We start from the raw sequence: 19,334 nt of genomic DNA, 5'->3' as shown, positions 1-19,334 counted from the left end.
TTCTCAATCACAATGGAGTTCTGTCTCCTAGAGAAAACTCTGGAGAGGAGGCATGCAAACTCTGAGTGCCAAGGGCTCTCAGCACACCTGGCAATCAAACCCAAAATCTACTTCAATGACCTGAAACAGCAACCAGAGGCAAATATGCCTGTACAGTTATGGAAATAAAAGGCAAAGAAATAAGCTGGAACTCCTGCTCCCATTTCCCCAGCGTCCTTTAATGCTGTAAATATTGCCCCTGAAGACACATGCTCCCCAGCTCTCCAGGAGAGATGCCAGCCTTTCGGAGCAGGCAGCCTTTATTGGAGACTCCAGGGATGCGATAAAGGTACCTTTGAAGTGGGAAGTTCAGCTCTGCTCCAGGGAGAATGGCCATTTTGTGCTGTCATTGTCATTTTTATTCCGATGATAAAAAGACTGAATGCAACTGCTTGGGGCTGCACCGGTGGACTGGCGTTTCCTAGCAGGTGTAAATGCTCACACATTAGGGCAGCAGGGCACTGCAATGACCTATTGCAACGACTCCACAGAGGGGAAACTGCAGCAGTCCCAGCTCTTCCCACTCACAGCAGCGTGCCTGCCAAACAGAGAGTGTGGACATGAAGGGCTCTGGTGTAAAGAAAAATGCAGATGTGCTGAAGAACAAACTTAAAGGTATTTTTTTAATGCAAACATTAATTTGTAATGATACTTGATAACCAGATCATGTTTGTTCTCAAGGTTTGCATGCCTGGCCCCTTCCAGATCAAAATGCGCATGTAAAACACAAAATATCTCCACTCTCACCACCCTAAAGCTGCTCAGATCCTGCCAAATCCATGTTTGCACTAATATGGATGACAAGGAACTTGCATTGTTGCAATATATTTTTTAATTTTGAGGGGTTTTCATTAAAATCAGCACAGCATTGCTACCCAGAGCCCCAGGTAACGTCCCTTCCTCAGTGCATGGATTTGGTTAATGGAAAATGAGCTTTCAGTAACTGAAATGCTCTGCTATTTATTGGCTCTTCCCAAAAGACATTTCCTTAGATGCACTGCTCAATGGGAACAACAGCCTTTCAGCATTGTTGTGAAAGAGCACACAGTACATTTCAGACTTACTTCGAAGCACTAACAATTCCCAAAGACCCTGGAAAAAATGGAGAAATACTGATACCAGCTGGAATCCCAGCTTCCACTCTGTCATAATGTGCCCTCACACTACAGCCAGATCCACCAGGCTTTCATTGCCTGGGACACTGCAAAACCCTTCATGGCCAAGTTGGCACAAATTAGCACACATCCAGCTTCCACGTGGGAGGAAGAGACTGCCTCTCTATGCAGGGAAACTGAGTCACCAAGACCTGGCTTAAGCTTGGTCAGAGCTCTGCCACCAAACAGATTCCATGGCACCCGAGAAGTTTGGTCCCAGTTGAGGATATCAGTTCTGGTGGCCACAACGCTCCCACCTCAGCACCATGGAACACGTCACACACCATGGAACAGCCTTCGCAGTTCATCTCAAACCTTCCCATTGTCCACAGCAGCTCCAAGGCAAGCTCTGATCAAGAACCTCTGCAGGTAAGGATCCAGGAGGTAGGTCTCCTGTCTCCATATCTATCTCCACATCTTCCATATTTTTCCAGAGAGGAACTCAACCACATGCACAAGTAATGTACATCCCCCCCAAGCAATGTGCAGTGGCCCATAACTGAGACTAAAGAGGGATGTGAGGAGAGAGGGAGAGCACACAGGGCAGTCATTAGCCCAGCTGGCATTAACTCTTCCCTGCAGGTGGATGAGTGTGGTTACGGCTTTTCATGCCTTATCCATGGTCCTGCTCCCACCGTGAGAGCACATCCCAGCAAAAGCCAATTTACTGACTATTTCTGAGTGATCTCCTTCAAGCATCAGCTTTAGAGTGAATGCAAGCATCCAGAGGGTGGTGGGTAAGGATCTGGAAGAGACAGATTGGGAAGCACCTGCTCAGGGTGGCAGAAGAAGCTGACTCCCTTCAGACCCAACGGACACTCAGGTACACTGCAGAAGGCCGGGCACTGCGGGGAAATTTCCACAGCCACAATCATCAGTCCTCTGTAAATGCACACTGCTTTGGGTTTTGATGTAGAGAAGGTGAAGAAAACATTAAAAAGTGATTGGAAACCTGCATGGTTAGGGACTGTTTCACTGCTGGCTGTTCCATGGTTCTGCGGTTATGCGACCATTGGAAGCTGAGCAGCGTTCTTCCATAGGCTGCTGCTGCTCACAGGGTGAGTGGCATGGACAGCCCCAGGACTGGCTCCACACACCTAACCCTCAGAGAAGCTCCCCTGCTGTGATCCCACCACGAAGTCAATCAACTATCCATCAACTATTGTATTGTGCATACAATAATCAGAGAAAAACTACGTTCGCATTTTGCCTTCAGAAAGCTAAAGTGATTTTTTTTTTCAAGCCTGCATCTGTACGTGACTCATGAGGGAGACCCCAGGAAGGCTGTGTGGAAAACACTGACCCCTTGCTTGCTCCACACAACAAGAACAAAAGCTCAGCCCAAACTTCTACAAAAATACACCAGAACAGAGGAAAAAAAAGTTCTCTAGCTCTGTCACCATGAAAAAAACCCCCAGGCCCTCACAAGCTCTTTCTCCTAATCAGGATGCAGAAGATAACAGGAAACTTCTTTCTTCTGCCTCATCCAGAAATCCCTGCAGCTGCAAATGAAGGGCAACAATGACTGGACAGGCCCACAGGCAATGGAAATGATCCACAAACACAGGGACATTTATTCTACGTGGGGAATCAACGTTCCCCCACTTCATCTGAACCCAGTAGTAGAGGGAACAAATGAGCTGTGCAATAATTTGAATTGAGTTTCTCTAAGAGAGCACAGGAAGATAAGACTTGACACCAGCAAAGCTCTTCTACACTTCCCTAAATAACTGCAATTTCAGTCTTGTTCTCTTTTCCAAGCAGTTTTCATCCAAGCCAGAACGAAATTAGATAGGAATAGTTTATATGAAATAAACAGAGAAACTATAAAACAGAAACAACCCCAGAAGTCACATCTCCCTAAACTGAAAAGCAATTCATCTGCATTTTTCAGTCTGGGGAGCAGAACAGAACATCAAACTCGGAGAGAAGCAATAGTTCTCACAAAAGCCAGCCCTGCACCACAAACCTTGTTGGGGAAAAACCCCACAACCAGACAAGTCTCCACTGGAGGTAGGAGAAAATAGGCAGGAACAGCAGAGGGGAGCAGACTGGAGTGCTGCAGAGAACAAGACACCATGCAGAGATGAGTTCACCAGCAAAGGAAAAGAAATAGAGACCTATCCAAGGCCAAATTCCACTGAATCCAGCGGAGCCTGAACACCAGGACAGCCTTGGTGCCAACAGGCAGGCTGGCAAAACCCCCCTGAACTCCTACGCTGCCCAGGCTTTACTGCTCAAAACAACCGGTGTTTGCCTAGAGAGATCAGCTACTTTCAAAAGGCTCTCGAGACAATACTCCCAACAAATGGGAGATCTCCTGTGCAGCAGGGCAAGCACAACCAGCAAGAATGCTTTCTGCAAAGGAAGTGTCTCACCGGCTTCCAGACACACTTTTACTTGCCCTGAGGCACCCGAAACTTCAAGCAAATGACTAGCAAAAGAATACAAAGAAGGGGAGGGAAAAAAAAAATGAGAGAAAAAAACCCATTGACATCTACCGCTGGCACAACCTCAGCCTGAACTACACATCCGAGTTCGGCTCTTTGGAGCTGAACTTGCACTTCAAGCATGACTTTAAAATACACCGCTGTGTTTTTCCCCCAAAGGAAACACCAGGCTCTTGTGGGGAAAAGCTGCTCTGTGTGCTGGAAACAGACTCAGTGCTATGGTCCACAGGTCCTGCTGGTCCCAGAGGAGAGCTCAGAGAGGGATAGATCTCACTGAGCTCTTGCTTATAACAGGCTGCAGCCTGTTCTCCCCACTGCCCTGGGGTTGACACTTTTCATGCTTGTCACAGTTGAAAAGTGATTTTTCAGGAAGGCTTAAAGAAAATCCATTTCACATTTATTCAGCATTTATTTATAGCTGCAGAAAAATTGTCCTGCTACTGCTTTGCGGTCAGACACCCAAACTGGCTCTGAGCTCCACAACCTCTTGCTTGGCTCCTCCTCTAACAGCTCATTTGGGAGCACAAAGGGCCAGGAATGGATCTGTAAACCTTCCCTGAAGGAACACGAAACAGCAGTGACTGCAAAGCAATAGCAAACGGGGCTGTTGTGCAGTGCAGAAGCTGCGCCTCACCTGCCTGGGCACTCTGCCAGCACAGCTCTGCCCTGCCACCAGCACTAAGGGGAGGCAGGAGCAGGGACAGGGCCTGCTGGCATGGGAGCGTGGAGCTGCCAAATCCCTTCTGGCAGCACCCATCCACATTTGTAAACGTGGACAACAGGTAAAACCCTAAACCTGACATATTTATCTGGTCATGGTAAAAAACAAACATACAAAAATCTAATCCTTCTCTGAGCAGGGCACTCAGAGGTGCTTGTCTGCCCAGATGGGCTTGTGCTTGCTACTGCAAACATGAATTAGGACCCACACCTCTCTCCTAAAGCTCCCCAGATATTATATTCCACAACATCAGCAGAACCAGCAGCTAAGGGAACACACGCTTCCCTCCATGAACATTTAAGGGCTCAGCAGAAAACAATCCTGCACTCCCCAACTCAAGGGAATTCTCCTCCCCTGCTGTCACAGGTTTGGGTTTTTATCTAATAGAGATGTGGTCTTGGGCTTTTATAAGCAGAATGCCACCATGGCCAAAATGTACCATGTCCTGTGATCACACTGCTACTGGAGGGACTCTGATCTAGACAGCTTCCAGCCAGTAACTACATGGGAACCTAGAGAGCATGGCAGCCCCCAGCCTGTGGAACAGCTTCCAAAGGCTGAATAACCAGGGAGCCATGTAAGAGCCAGCAGTGAAACAGTAATACTTTTTCCCCTTCAGAAAGGCACGCAGGGCAGTTCATGCATATGAAAAATGCTCTACCAGAAATGGCCAGGCAGAGGACAGCAAGCACAGTCCCATCCTTGCTCCACAGCTGGCCACAGCTTTTCTGCAGACCCTGCCACTGCACAGCAGTGTGCAGCCAGCACGAGTGCCCACCTGGACTCGCCACAATCATTCCCAAGTTCTGTGTCCTCCTGCTCCACTGTCACACTAGTACAGACGTCACATTCTGTTTTCTGTCTTGACTTTGATCTGGGACAATGGGTGGCATCTGGCTACCACTGCTCAGAGCCCAGAGAACCCTTCAGCATATGCTCAGCAGCAGACTCAGTTACCCCCTCCAACAGGAATAGAGCATCGTTCACCAGCTCCGACTGTTCTTAAAGCAGCACACTGCCAGGAGAAGCACCATGGGGCAGCACCCAGCTCCCCCTGCCACCCCCTGTCCCACTCCTCCCTCAGCAGCTCTGCCATACACAGAGAGCAGCAGATGCTTCACAGCAAGACAGTGCCGAGGGCTCAGGAAATCTATTTTGGGATCTCATATGTCAGTCATTTACAAGTCGATATAGTTCCTAAAGCAAATGGCATAAACAGGAGGAGAGAAATCTGTGCTGGAGCTCTTCCTACAACACAAGGATGTCTTCAGGGCAGGACATACTTCTTTACCCCAAGCAACTTGCACTTACAGATGCTTCTCTCCAGGGTGTTATGCAGGTGAGCACGTTGCCCTTCAAACAACCAGGCACCAGTTTCCCATGAAACAATTTCCTAAACAAGGCACAAACTATTACAGCCCTTAGCAGGGTGAAGAAAAAACTTGCATCATTTATGGAAGTAAGCACACCTACCTCCTTTTGAGAGGCATCAATTTCTCTGCATTCTTCTAGTCTTTTCAGCACAGCCTGGGCATCAGAAAGAGCCTCAGAAAAAACACTTTCATATCAAACAAAGGAATCCAGTTTACAGCTTTTGCTCTCTGCTGCTGTGCAAGAGAAACAAGATGAGTTATTTGCTAATTGAAGAGATTCGCAGAAAGCGTGATGCGATTGAAAGGCATCAGTTTGTAACCAGCACATTGGCTATAATAGGAAAACTGTGACTTATAAATCCCTTCTGAAGACATCACACAGCCTGGAGGGAAAACCAACGGTTTATTTAACACCAGTTATAAATGGAACATTTATTTTAAACCCAGTACAGCCTCTGTTTTCCCCCCATGCTGAACAGGAGTTTAAAGGATAAGGTTGCATTAGCAAGCAACTCTGTTCACTTGCTGTTAGACAGATTGTCTGATCAGCCCCATGTCCTGCACTAACACAGATCCCACTGCATGGCAGATGCAATCACATGCCTGAGCAAGAAAAGTTTTGCTCGCTACAGCTCTGGCAGAGCAATGAGCATGAAGCAACTACAAAAGCCAAAGGAAGAAAATCCCTGCAGAACGGGGATACGTTGCAGTTGCTCCCAACCCAGCGCAAACTAAGAAGATCGAACACAGAGTAAAAATACCTCAGAACAGGCAAATGTGAGTCAACATCTTGCAAATAAGAGGCAATGCCGTGCCCAGACCTGTGAAGTCTCACCTAAATCCCTCGATCGCCCTTTCCCCTCTGGAGACTCAGCAAGCTCCTCTTCCACACAGCTACTCCACTCAGCGTGGGCAGGCTGATCAGGGCCAGAGCCTGAATCCTCCTGGAGGGACCTGGAGTCACTCAACATTGTGTCCTGGTGAGCCTAGGTATGATTCACAGTAAGTTCCTGGCCAGAAGGAGAAACACCTGCTTCCATTTCTGCTTCTACAGGGCCAGGTAAAGGAGAAACTCTCTGAGTGAGGATGACAAATGTTTTTTCTTGATCGGGTCTTCCAGACTGGGGCAAGTAATTAGCTTCAGCCTGGTTTCCAGATGAATCTGCTTCCTGGCTGGAGACTCCTCTCACTACCTGGTCCTGAGCAGAACAGCTCATGAGATCTCTGAGGAGGTTTTTGCGACTTACAGCCACATCAAACATCTGCAGACTATCTGCCATGGAGATAACTTTGGTGAAACTGTGTTTCCCCAGTGGGAGTTTGCCATTGTACATCATCTGAAGTAAGAGTGCAAACTCCTCAGGAGTCACCACAGAAGCATCGATGGAGATGGTGTCTGTGCTGTTCAACAGGGATTTAAACAGCAGGGTGGCAGCAGCCAAAACCACCTCATGTGCTCTAAAATGCATGTTCCCAATGAGGATGGTGCAGTTGCAGAGAGCGTACAACTGGGGCAGCAGCTTCCAGCTGTAACTGGGAAGCTCCATGGCATCTACTGGCCTCTTCTTGCCTTGGTCTCCACACTGCTTTCACAAACCCCAGATAATGAAAAGGAAATGGATCCTGGAGCATTTTTCTCTACAAGACAGAAAGAAACAGTAAGAAAAATGACTTTTCAGTTTACACATTTTAGTAGTTTACTATGCTTCAGTTCTTTGGTTACAGCAAGATCCTCATTCTGAACTCCCCAAATTCAGCAACTTACTGTGAGAGGTGAAGAGTCTAGATAGTGTTCAAACCTAAATGAGCAGATTTGGACTGAGTACTGAGTCCCGAGTCCCAGGAGCTATAAAAAAGGAGTAGAGCCTCCTTGATGTGCCATACATCTCACAGAGGTATGAGTGCCCATCAGATCAGGCACTGCAGTGCCAGGCTGTGCCTGCAGCCAGGGGCTGGAGCTGATGCTGAATTCAGCAGCTGGTTTCTGAAAGGCAGGTGGGGATGCAGGGCAGGAAGACCTGTTCAGATCATCTACCAAACAGAGAGGAGAATCTGAGGTGTTCGTTTGGGCCTGCAAAGCACTAAGTACTTTGGGACCAGTTCATTTTCTCCCCTACATCACTGGTAAGATGAGCAGGGCCATGTGAACATTACAGACAGAGGTCTGCTTGCAACCCAGGGCCTTCAGCACCCCCTTCTCAGCACACCATGGTCTCAGTTCATCAATTTATGAACTTATATGAATTTATTTCCCCTAAAATGTAATTCTTGGCAGAAGTCCATAACCCTTATCCCATCTACCAGAGCCTCCTTTTAACTCCCGCCCCCCCCCCCCCCCCCGCCCCATTGCAGGAGGGAGAACAGATAGGACATTTGCTAACAGAATTTTTATCAGTGGGACACCAGGAGTTTTTATCTAAGCTAGACAAGATAAAGATGTTACTGCCTACACACTAGGATGCCTAACACTGGCGTGGGCCACAAAGCAGTATAAGCATTAGAGAAAGAGCAACTGGACTGACATGAGTTACATGACCTTCAATGATTAAAATCTTTGCACTCAGCTTCCTGCTCTCTTGTAGAGAACAGGAGTAATACAGCCTATCACCAGGGTACGAGCTTTAACAAACCAATGCACACACACCAATCTCGAAGCTCTGCCTCACATGAAATCAGGCTCAGAGCAACTCCCAACTTGTACCAAATCACGACACGAGCAGATGCTGGGCACAGGCTGAGCTGACATCTCACTTCTTCAAGGCACCAACCCCTCTGGAGCTCAGCTTTTGTGGGACGCAGGACTTCATGTCCACAGGTAGGCAGGACCCCAGCTGTCCTTCTGCGTGACACTGCCTGTGGTGACTGTGGGAAGACAGAAGAATTGAAGAAACATCACCTCATCCCAGAGCTACAGAAGGCTGAACAACATGGTTGGTGGATCCCAGCCATGCAGGAGAGCTCTCCTGCTCAGCCAAGAGCTCCCTTGGGCTTTAAAGATGAAGTGCTATGAAACTTGTTTTTCAATCACCAGGAGAAGATCACAGATGGTCTTCACATCACCTCAAAGCAGAGATGTTACGCTCCTCAGTACTTCTGAAACAAGAGCACAGGTTCAGGGTTGGTCCTTCTCTGGAAGACAGAAAAACCTGAGTGGGCTGATAGCCCACCCTCCTGCCCCCCACAGAGCCAGAGCTTCTCCAGGCACATCGCTACCAAAGGCTGGCTGATCTGCAGCTTGTCTTTCCGAGTACAAGATCCACCCCCTCACCCATGCACAGGGCCAGCCACCTGCACTTCCACTCGATCCAACACACAGGCTCTGCTCTCCTCCCACGCCATTTTAAATCACAAGGAACCAAACTGCCATCAGCAGAGTTGCTGCTGGTCGTGGGAGAAGAGACAGACCCGATTCTTTTGCCAGACACGATGTAATAGCAGTTTTAGTCCACCCACTCCTTCCCTGAAGCTGAAGGACTTCCAGTATCTGAGTTGAAATTGGGTCTGCTAGTTAAATAATAACAACTATGGCTCTTCCTACAAAAGGATAAGCAGGAAACATCGATGTCCTGGAAGAAACGTCTGCTCACTTTGCCATGAATAGCCTTCTGCATGAAACCTATTGCTTGCACTGCGGCAAGCTGGAGGAAGCAGCAGCACCGTCTGCTCCCTCTATTCTTGGCAGGAATATAGAAGACATATTTGCTCATGAGAGCTCAAAACAGTGAAGCTCTAAGCAGCCTACCAGCACGTCCCCTTCTTCATTACAGCAACTCAGAGCACTGGGAAATGTGTCTTGAGCAATTAGCACAGACATATTTGTTTAAATACATTTTATTTCTTTAATTATAGGGACCCAAACCATCCAGTACTGCCAAAGAGAACAGGCATTTATAACAAGGGGTGTTGGCCAAGACCAGCCTCAAGGCAATTGCACCCTACTCAGAGCACACTTCAGGCTTTTATTCAAAGCCTAAGGCCAGAAGGGACCACCACCAGCAATCCAATTGCTCATCCATCACCGCCTCCCAGACTTCCAGGCTCAGTAACTTCGGTTTGGCTAAAGCCTCTCTTCCATTAAGGAGCCCAGTCATGATAAGAACTAATTTTTAGGGAGAGGACCCTCCACCGCTAGACTGTTAAATTACATCTCGTTTCTCACCTGAGTTTGTGTGACTATGTCTCCCAGCCATCCTCTAGATGACTTTTGGGAGATTTGGCTGAGGGACTGGGCAGAACTGGGAATCTCTCTCTCAGAGCAGGTAACTGATACTTCAGCAGCAATGAGTGCTGACAGAGCCTGAGCTGTCTGCCTCTGCCAACACCACTGGTAGGAAAAAGCCAATTGTCACTTCTTCAGCTTAAAACTACTTCTCTGACTCCTCCTGGGAGTCAGGTCCACTGGGGACTTAAAACTTAAGGTAAAACACGGCTTAAGCAGACTGTTCCTGGGACCTCTGACACCTGAGCCACATGAGAACTACCCTCTTCCAAAATACCACTCACTGGGGTCAGAAAGGGGACAAAGGAGACAGGGCATTTGCCCAGCTGAGCTGCACAACAAACAGGTCTTGCAAAATTAATCCTTTGAGGGGGACATCTTAAGCTGCAACCTGTCAGCTTTCCAGGGGAAGCACCAGGGTGGCTTAGTTTTCCTTCCACTGACTTCCAATGAAACTGTGAGATCAATCCATTTAAGTCAAATTTTCAACAGCGCCTAAAATTCCTAAGGCTCTACTTGATAGCATGTTGATAATTGTTCCCCTGTCATCCTTAAGCAGCAGTTGTCATCTGTGACTGCTCCCAGAACACCCACTTCAGGAAAGATGACCCTTTTTCTTCTGAACCTCCCAAGTATAGGAGGTCCAGAACATGTCTGCAGAAAACATCACCCTCCACTGTCCAGTTTCAGTTCTTTCTGCCTTTTTTCCACTTATTTCTGTCCTCCCACACCTCCACAGTTTGAGGCTATCATGTTGTTTTCTTTAAGCTACATTAGAACAGGAAAAAGGTCTCTTGATAGCAACAACCCTTCTTGGGGGAAGTCGAAGGAAGAAGGAAGGAGGAAAGGAGATACCCAATTCTATCCACATAACTGAAAAGTGTGTGTTGCAGTGGGGATACTGCAACACGCATATATCAAACCAGGAGTCCCGTGGAAAGGAAATATATATGAACAGACAGATTCTTGATAGCTGTTTCAGAGATGTTTATTTCTCCAGCCGCATGGCCGGGGCTCTGCTCAGGAACTGTTCCAGTCACGGGACCAAGGGTCCTTCTCCCGCGCAGGGAACACAAACCAACCAATGGGAACGAGGCTGAGCAGGGGCAGGAAACCCCGTGTCTGTGCCCTCAGGGCCCCTCTCCCAGGGCTACACGGCAGGGGAGGGACCCCAACACCTCACCCGTTTTATTTTAATAAAAGGAGAATGAAAACAACTGGATAAACATAACAAGAACAGTTTCAAAACAAAACAAGCCACCCTCCTGAGTCTTTAAATGTCCAAACAGATTCTCTGGAACATCTTAGGGCTGACAGAAGGGAGACAGAATTCTCTGAGCATGCTTTGTGGGGAAACTGAGGCAGGAGAGGGTTTAACTTCTTCCCTCCCCCTTTTCATCCCCCACTCGGCATTGGAAAGGGATTTTTGGGGAAACAATTGGCAAAAGCATGGTTTTGTGAGGGAAACCATGGATGAAAAAACGGATTGGGAATACACTGGGGGTAATAGGACATAGGGTAAAAGGGAAAGGTGGGATTAGGAAAGGGAAACTGTAGGGGGGGCTTACAATGGAGATACTGTCTAACATGACTACGATTTTTTGCATATATACTGCCTTTTACAGAAACACCATCAGGCCCAGTGACCTGCGATGCTTGTAACCCTTTTCTCCCTAGTACAATATTAAATTCCACCACCTCTCCATCTCCCAAGCTTGGGATCCATTTTTCAGGGTTATTCTTTTTAATAGCAGTTCTATGCACGAATATGTCTTGCTGGTTGTCACACCTTGTTATAAAACCATAATTTTGCTTAACATTATACCATTTTACTATCCCTAAGGTCTTAGTTGCTATGATCTTTTCCTTTTTCCGAGTGTCTGCTGTTTTCTGTCTCGCTGCGTCTTTGCTCTCTCCTTCGGTCGCTCCCGTGTTGGAATTGTCGGAGCTGCTGGTGCCTGCGCGCTCTTCCCGGGGTCGCGTTCGGGGCCGTGCGGGCCGGGCCGGGCCACGCCGCTCAGTTCTCCGTGCGTCGCCTCCTCTGGTCGCAGCTTCGCTGCCGATGCCGGGCGCTGCACCCACATCTCGGCCGGGCCCCCGAGCGATGACTCCCCCGCGCCCCGCTCCAGCGCGCGTCTCAGCTGGGCGCGGCTCCGTTCCACCGCCACCGCCGCCAGCCGCCGCCCGCGTGCCGCCCCTCTCGGCCGGGCGTTCACGGGGCTCGCTCCACCACGCGCTGCACGGGACCATTCGGGCACCGCCGGGTCCCGCTGCTCCTCGCTCTGCTGCGGACACTGCGGCTCGCGTGGCTCCGCCCGCGCGCGGGAACTGCCTCGCTGCTGCTCGCAGGGCGCTCGGTGCACGTGGCCTGGGCCGCACGGTCCCTGCGCCACGCTTCCCTTCACCAGGACACAGCTGACATTGCTCAACAGTCTCGGTAACTAAATAATATTCACGAAAATATTCTTCCATCGGCATATATTTTGACTCCAGTATTAACTGTGTCCAAACGGTTTTCCAAAAGCCCTTGGTAAGAATTAAATCCCAAGAAACATAGAAAAAGTTCTTAAACAACCATGCCAGGAAGTGTTTCAGTTCTTTTTGAGCTTGAATCAAGCTAAAATTTACAAATCGTTGTTCAAGAATCATTTTAAGTTTAAGATAAATGTCCATATGCGGCTCTGAGAGCCAAGAGTCTTCCCACGGTTCCTCCATAGTTTAGATACGGAATAGCAAAGCAAAACCAAGAAGAGGAATCCAAAGTTTCCAGGGTTTACTCACACAAATCAGTCGCTTAGGGATCGGGGATCGTTCTGCTCACAAATCTCCACCATTTGTTGCAGTGGGGATCCTGCAACACGCATATATCAAACCAGGAGTCCCGTGGAAAGGAAATATATACGGACAGACAGATTCTTGATAGCTGTTTCAGAGATGTTTATTTCTCCAGCCGCATGGCCGGAGCTCTGCTGAGGAACTGTTCCAGTCACGGGACCAAGGGTCCTTCTGCCCGCGCAGGGAACACAAACCAACCAATGGGAACGAGGCTGAGCAGGGGCAGGAAACCCCGTGCCTGTGCCCTCAGGGCCCCTCTCCCAGGGCTACACGGCGGGGGAGGGACCCCAACAAGTGTGCCCAAATTAAATCACTTCTCTTCATTATTCATATTACTTCCATCTAGATCCAACAGACTCAAAAGCCATGCACATCACCAGGTTCATCAAAAGATAATTGAAATTTAGGACTGCGCACTTTAGCAATCAGACTCTACAGAGACAGGTGCTCCAAAGGTGCACAGATGAGACCATCCGTCCCTCGCAGTTCCTGCTGCCACAGTATCCACACCTTTGGAACATCCATCACAAGGCCCAGAAAGAACTGCAATGCCTCCAAGGTTTAAGCAAAAGGATTCTGTATATCCCTTGCTATATAATTAAGGACTTTTACAAGGTGCTCGTCAACACAGCTGCTGCCATTAATAACATAACAACAAAAGCTCTTCCTGTATGCATCTCAGTGGCTAGCCTGAGGATGTATTCCATGCCTGAAATTCTTCCTGGAGATGCACATGGAGCAGGCTTTTTGTAGCTTTCAAAAAAAAAAAAAAAAAAATCTGGAAAAACCCAACAGCTATTGCTGCACTGCCAAAAGATGAAGCCCTCTGAGCACAGTGGTTCTGTGTGGCACAGACCCACAGCCTGCTGCTCTGCTGCAGGGAACTTGCAGTGCTCACATGGATAATGCAGCTTTGTAAAGAAAGAGATAAGCAAAATGGAAGAATCCAACTTTTCTGTCCTCAGTTAATGCCACTTCTGTTGGAGCTGATCAGAGGGGCTCACAGGAGCACCCCACAACCCTCCTGCTCCCCACACTCAGCTCTCTGCTCAAGGACCTAAAATCCAAAGTGATCATTACAGGGGGCAAAGGAAGGCGCTCTGCCCTGTGAGAGGGGCTCATCCCATCCCAGCCCATTTGCACTCAATCAAAGGCTCATTTCACAATCCTCATGGAAATCAGTGAACGAAGTAGGACAGAAAGCTGGGATACATCTCTCCTGTTGCTCAGCCTGCAGTCCCTTGGGCATGACAGTGACCTCTGAGTGAGGGGCAATGTTCTGGTTTTAGCTCTGGAGAGTAAAGAGCAGTGACAGCGTTAAATCACAATCTGAATACTTTCTGCGCCTGTTTACCAGTTTCCTGTTTTCTTGTTACCAAGATGATGATCTTACACTGAGAGTTATTGGAAAGCCAGAAAATCAAGGACTGCAATTCAATTTTCTTACCTCTCCCACAAAAAGTAATTCAGCCTTTGAAGTGCTGAAAGAGGCTGAGGGGTCATTACTTGTCTCTGGGGTGCTCCAAAGGGGCAGAGCAGGCAGCTCGCCCAGAGGATAATGTGAAATCCAGCACGAGGAACCAGGGAACACCAATTTGTTTTTCAATCTATTTTGTTGCAGTTCAGAGCATCAGTGCAGACTGATAAAAGAGGAAAATACGCAACACTTTGACTAAATTCAGTGCTCCACAGTCTCTAAAGGCACCAGAATATACCACTCAAACCCCACACATTTTGGCTGTCTGTCTGCACTAATGCTCTGAATAGAAATACAATAGATCGAAAACCAAACAGCTCTGCTCCAACTCTTAATGGCAAGTTTTCTTCAAACCAAGGGCTGCCCCAAAAAGCAAGCAAAATCATGCAATGGAAAACCTGCACAAACCCAAAGAAACTGCCAAAGTTGCTCCAATCACTGCTCAGCCACGGATCACTGTGCCCAAGAACACCGAAAGTGCTAATTATATTTTGCAGGTTCCCTTAACATCGTCAAAAAACAAAAGGTGGGCATCTGAACTACTTTTTGTCAGGTAGGTTTACATCAGAGAGGACGGTATGTTGCAATTTCTTCGTGACTTGTTAAAAAAACAAAACTACACTACTTTGACCAGTTTTTGTGACCCATTTTGCATCAGCAGAAGTACAGGAGCCATTTGTTCCCACAGCCAAGGACAGACATGGCACAACACACCCCTAAGGTGCCTTGATGCAAAGGCCTTTAAAATTACACTTCTCAGGCGTGGTCACCCCAAAACGGGTCTGATTCCCTCAGACTTCTTAGTAAGTACACAGAATTACTGTGAGCTGAGTCTGTCAAGACACCTGAACCTCCACCGCTGTCACCTCCTGCATCAGGCTTTCAGAGAGGCACCTCCTCAGCCCCAAAACGCCATTAAGACAAAAGGATTTTCAACAACTCTTCAAACATGAGTGCAGAGGAAGATGCAGCATTGTGAAAGCCAAGTACGGTTCGCCCCAGAAAGCCAATGCGCTTCCTCCATCTCCTGGAAGAATTTTATAACTGCTGAGCTGCTTTTTGAGGGACAACAGGAACTTTTTTGGCACCTTCTTTAAGTGGTATGTCAGGGCAGTTAAAACATACTGGAAAGAGAGAAAACGAGTGAATGAGTAGGGCATGGAGGCTGGGAAAGTACCTTTGTTCTGGTCCATACTCCAACAGGCTGTTCCTGCACCACCTTGTCTTTGAACCAGGGTGTCAACCCAAATTCCTCCTCAAACACAAGACACTTGGCATCTCTTAACCAAAACCCTGCAGAATCCTGCTGCCTTATATCACGTCTGGCCCATGAATCAGGTGTGTCAGCCTTCCTGTCCAGCACAGAAGAGCAAACTGCCAGCGAGCCTCACCTTACAGCAGCCTGTCCCTCTAGACGGAGCAGGTGGGGTTCCCTGACCAGGACCCACCCCAGCACCCCTCTGTAACACATCTCACCTGACCTGGGGACAGGGACAGCCTTGAGGCTCTCTTCTCCCTGCTCCCGTGCAGCAGCTCATTCGAGCTGAAGATCACAAAGGAAAACCAAGTGAGACTGCTCATTTTTTGGTGTAGTGCAAAAACTGTCTCTTGAAGGGTCAGTCTTGATGGATCATCTCAAAGAACAGATGGGATTAGTGGGCCAAAGCAAGGAGAGGAATCTGCTGTGACCAAAGCACAAGATAAACCCCTTCCATGGCAACCTTTAAAAAACTTCCTGGAGGGTCACACCGGCCCAAGCAGGGGCACAGCCCTAATGCACAGCTAATATAACACATTTGGAGGGTCAGTGGTACCCAGCGGACAGACTCTGACTCACTGGTAAAGACAAAATTCCGGAGGAAACATCTTTTATGTGTAGGTTACAAAAGGAAAGGCCCCTGCCACAAGCCAGCAATGGGATCGCCCAGCTCCCTTTGGCAGAGGGAACATGGGAAGTGTTTTAAATGAGAGGGCCTGCGGTTTTTGGGCACCCGTGGAGCACCTACAAGGCTAACTTCGATTTAATATGGGTGGGGTGTGCGGGTCCCCGCTCCCGGCCAGGTTGAAGGCAGAGACACCCTTCGGCCTCCCTCAACCTCCTCATCCGCCTGAAAGGCTTAGTAGGGGCCGGTCCCTCCCTAAGGGCGGGGGAGGCACGCACCCGTCCCGTCCCGCCCCGTCCCGCCCCGTCTCGTCCCCCGGCTCCCCGGGACAAGGCGAAGCGCCCCATCCCCGCCGCCGGTCTGGCACCGAGGCGGGGTAGCGAGGGGTGGCTGGAGCCGGGACACGCCGGCGGGGTCGCGGGGAAGCCGAGCCGCCCCGACGCCCCGGTGCCGAGTGGGCCCGGCCGGCCCCGCCGCCATGGTTTTACCTTTATTGGGCGCGGCGCGGCGCGGCGCGGCGGACACGGCGGGCGACGGCGGCAGCAACAAAGCTTTATAACAACAGCCGCCCCTATCCCCACCCGCTCCCTCTCTCGGCGCCGCCATCTTGGGGGCGCGGCAGGGCCTCCGGCCCCCTCCCCCCTGTTGTCTTCCGGTCGGATTTTATGTCCCCTGGCTGAATTTTCTCACCTTTGTAAACGTAACTGATGTAGTCAGATAACTTCTACAATAGAAGTTGCTTAATGAAGAAAAGAACTCTGTGTTTCAAGCGTTGCGCAAGGTCACATTACCTAAATAAATATGCATTAGGTAGGTGGAGAATATGTGTTAGATGGCAGATTCATGTGAATTTTACTGCCTAAAAGATAGAGGTTTTTACCCCTTGGTGTGCTTGATTTGTGGAAACCTCCACCTTACACCATGCGCAGATTAAATGATGTCTCCTTTCTGAACTAGACGTTGTGTCTGTGTTTTGGGACGTCCTAAAACCGGCAACACCGGCTCACCGTCCCGGGCAGCCCTGAGGGACCCGCCGGCCATGGCAGCTGCTGTCGCACCCCTCCCCTACCTCGTCCCCGCCCGACTCAGCCGCCGTCGCAGCCCCCGCGGTCGGACATTGGAAGGGGCTGACCAGAGAGGCGGTGGCGTCACTGTTTCTGGAAGTGTTTAAGGAAACACTGGACATTGTGCTTAGTGCCGTGGCCTAATTGACAAGGTGGTGTTGGGTCACAGGTTGGACTCAGAGGCCTTTTTGAACCTGTTTCTGTGATTCTGTAATAAAACATCACCTTTCTGTGTTAGAGCCGGGGCTCATTCCCTGAGGGAGGTGGTGGTGGTGGTGGTGGCTGGGCGCAGCCAGCTGTGAGGGGCATGTGCGGCTGAAGCGGCAGGAGCCATGTCCACCTCAGAGTCACCTGCCCTTGGCCTGGGCCAAGGGAATGCTTGGGCAGTGCTGGACCTTCCAGCCCATGCTCTGGGCATACTTTGGAGTGCCGGCTGTGGGACATGGGGCAGGTGGACACAGCCCTGGCTGTGGGCCCTGATCTGCTGCTCCATTACCTGCTTACCTGGTTTCCAGGCATTAGCTTCCCAGCATGCTGCAGGCACAGCTCCCTGTGCTGTCCTGGTAGCATCTCACTGTGGTGTGCTGGGGAGGACACCTGGGGCACCAGGGTCACCTGGGGCACCAGGTCTAGAACTGGGGTGCTGAGGGGCGTGTGTGTCACAGGCAGGGACCGTGGGGTGTATGGCTGCCCCTAAGATATGCAAATAGCTAAGAAGCCCCCCGATGCTGAATGCCACCATGCTTGCCCATGTTTTGTGCATGTCAGCCATGTGTCAGTCTGTGTGCAACAGGATGTAGGATGGGACCAGGCTGTTCTCACAGCCCATGTGCCGGCATCCTGCTCTCGGGGACAGGGGTGATAAGACCCTGATCTGTATTTCTGTCATAGCTGTATTTCTGTCATAGCAGGGGTGCTCCTTGTTCCTCCCCAAGACCCCGATCTGTATTTATGCCAAAGCAGAGGTATTCCTTGTTCCTCCCCGAGACCCCTATCTGTATTTCTGCCATTGCAAGAGAGCTCCTTGTTCCTCCCAGAGACCTCACTGTGTTTCTGTTCCCTGTCTCTCTGTCGGTAACCTGACCCAGCCTGTGGCTCACAAAGGGCCTCTGGGGGCATTTTGTTCAGCAGCTCTGAGAGCTTCCAGATGGCCCCAGTGAGTGGGACCGCCCCTGCCACCAGCAGTGCAGTGAAGGCCAGCCACCGAGTGTCCCCGCTGGCCTTGCTAAGCCACAGCTGTGCGGGGACCGTGCCCTGGCTGGCTCAGAGAGACCCCTCTCCCGAGTGCTAAAGCCGAGCAGGCATTCTCTGCTCTCTGTATGGTTGCACACCTGAAAGTTGCTGGTCCCTCCGTGCTTGGCTTTAACAGAGCTCTAGGGAAGTTTTGTCTGACTCGTATCATTGGAGAAACAGAAAGATTTTGGCTGAAATTTGGATTAAAAAAACAAACAAACAAACAAAAACCAAAAACAAAACAAAACAACAACAAAAAAGGCAATCTTGCCAGTACATGGAGTAGCAGGTTTGTTTCCATTTACATTCTCAGGCTTGGAAGGGGGTTATCTGCTCCATCTATTGATAGATTGCAGAGGAGAGCTAATGAACTGACTCATTTGCATAAACAAGTGCTAATTGTGGGATTAGAAGTGTGCAGAGGTGTGGAGATTGATATCTTGGGCTGTGTGTGACCTGGTAACCAGCAGCAGGCAGGTTGTAGGGCCTGGGACTGTGGGTCCTGGTGACTGCCAAGCCCTATCTCCAGGGAAGCAGATGAAGTTCTGGGGCTGGCATGTGGTCAAGCAGATCAGCTTGCAGACAAATGGGTATTAGTTAGAAACCCACAGTTTCATGATGAGACCTGTTCTGCTCTGGGACCTCTGTGTTCTGCAAGGGAAATGCCTCTTGGCTGGGATTCTCGGCCGACAGTGGCACGGAAGCTATTCTGCCATTACAATAGAAATGGCACTGCAGAAGCAGGTTTGAAGGTCACTTTTGGTGAATGCAACAAAAGCAGGACAGGCTGTTTTCTTGTGGAGGTGTGGAGAGTGGCTCGTGGGGCCCTGCTCAGACTATGGTTCTTTGCCACTCTCCTGCACTGAGCTGTCTTTGCTGCAGCTGT

General features: G+C 49.5%; 1 protein-coding gene across 1 annotated transcript in view; it reads right to left on the bottom strand.

Moving 5' to 3' along the window:
* ZBTB40 (zinc finger and BTB domain containing 40) overlaps window positions 1–16,771 on the bottom strand; it is a 51,203-nt gene extending 34,432 nt beyond the window's left edge. The window contains 5 exon segments of the mRNA XM_048326013.1: window positions 492–577; window positions 5,838–5,971; window positions 6,573–7,375; window positions 8,382–8,830; window positions 16,640–16,771. Coding sequence (XP_048181970.1) covers window positions 492–577; window positions 5,838–5,971; window positions 6,573–7,284 — 932 coding nt within the window. The 5' untranslated portion in view covers window positions 7,285–7,375; window positions 8,382–8,830; window positions 16,640–16,771.
* Window positions 16,772–19,334: the final 2,563 nt, after the last annotated feature.

Source organism: Corvus hawaiiensis, chromosome 22 (assembly GCF_020740725.1).
Source record: "Corvus hawaiiensis isolate bCorHaw1 chromosome 22, bCorHaw1.pri.cur, whole genome shotgun sequence".
Taxonomy (NCBI): Eukaryota; Metazoa; Chordata; class Aves; order Passeriformes; family Corvidae; genus Corvus; species Corvus hawaiiensis.
The sequence above is the reverse complement of the archived record's forward strand: the minus strand, read 5'-3'. Positions and strand labels throughout refer to the sequence as shown.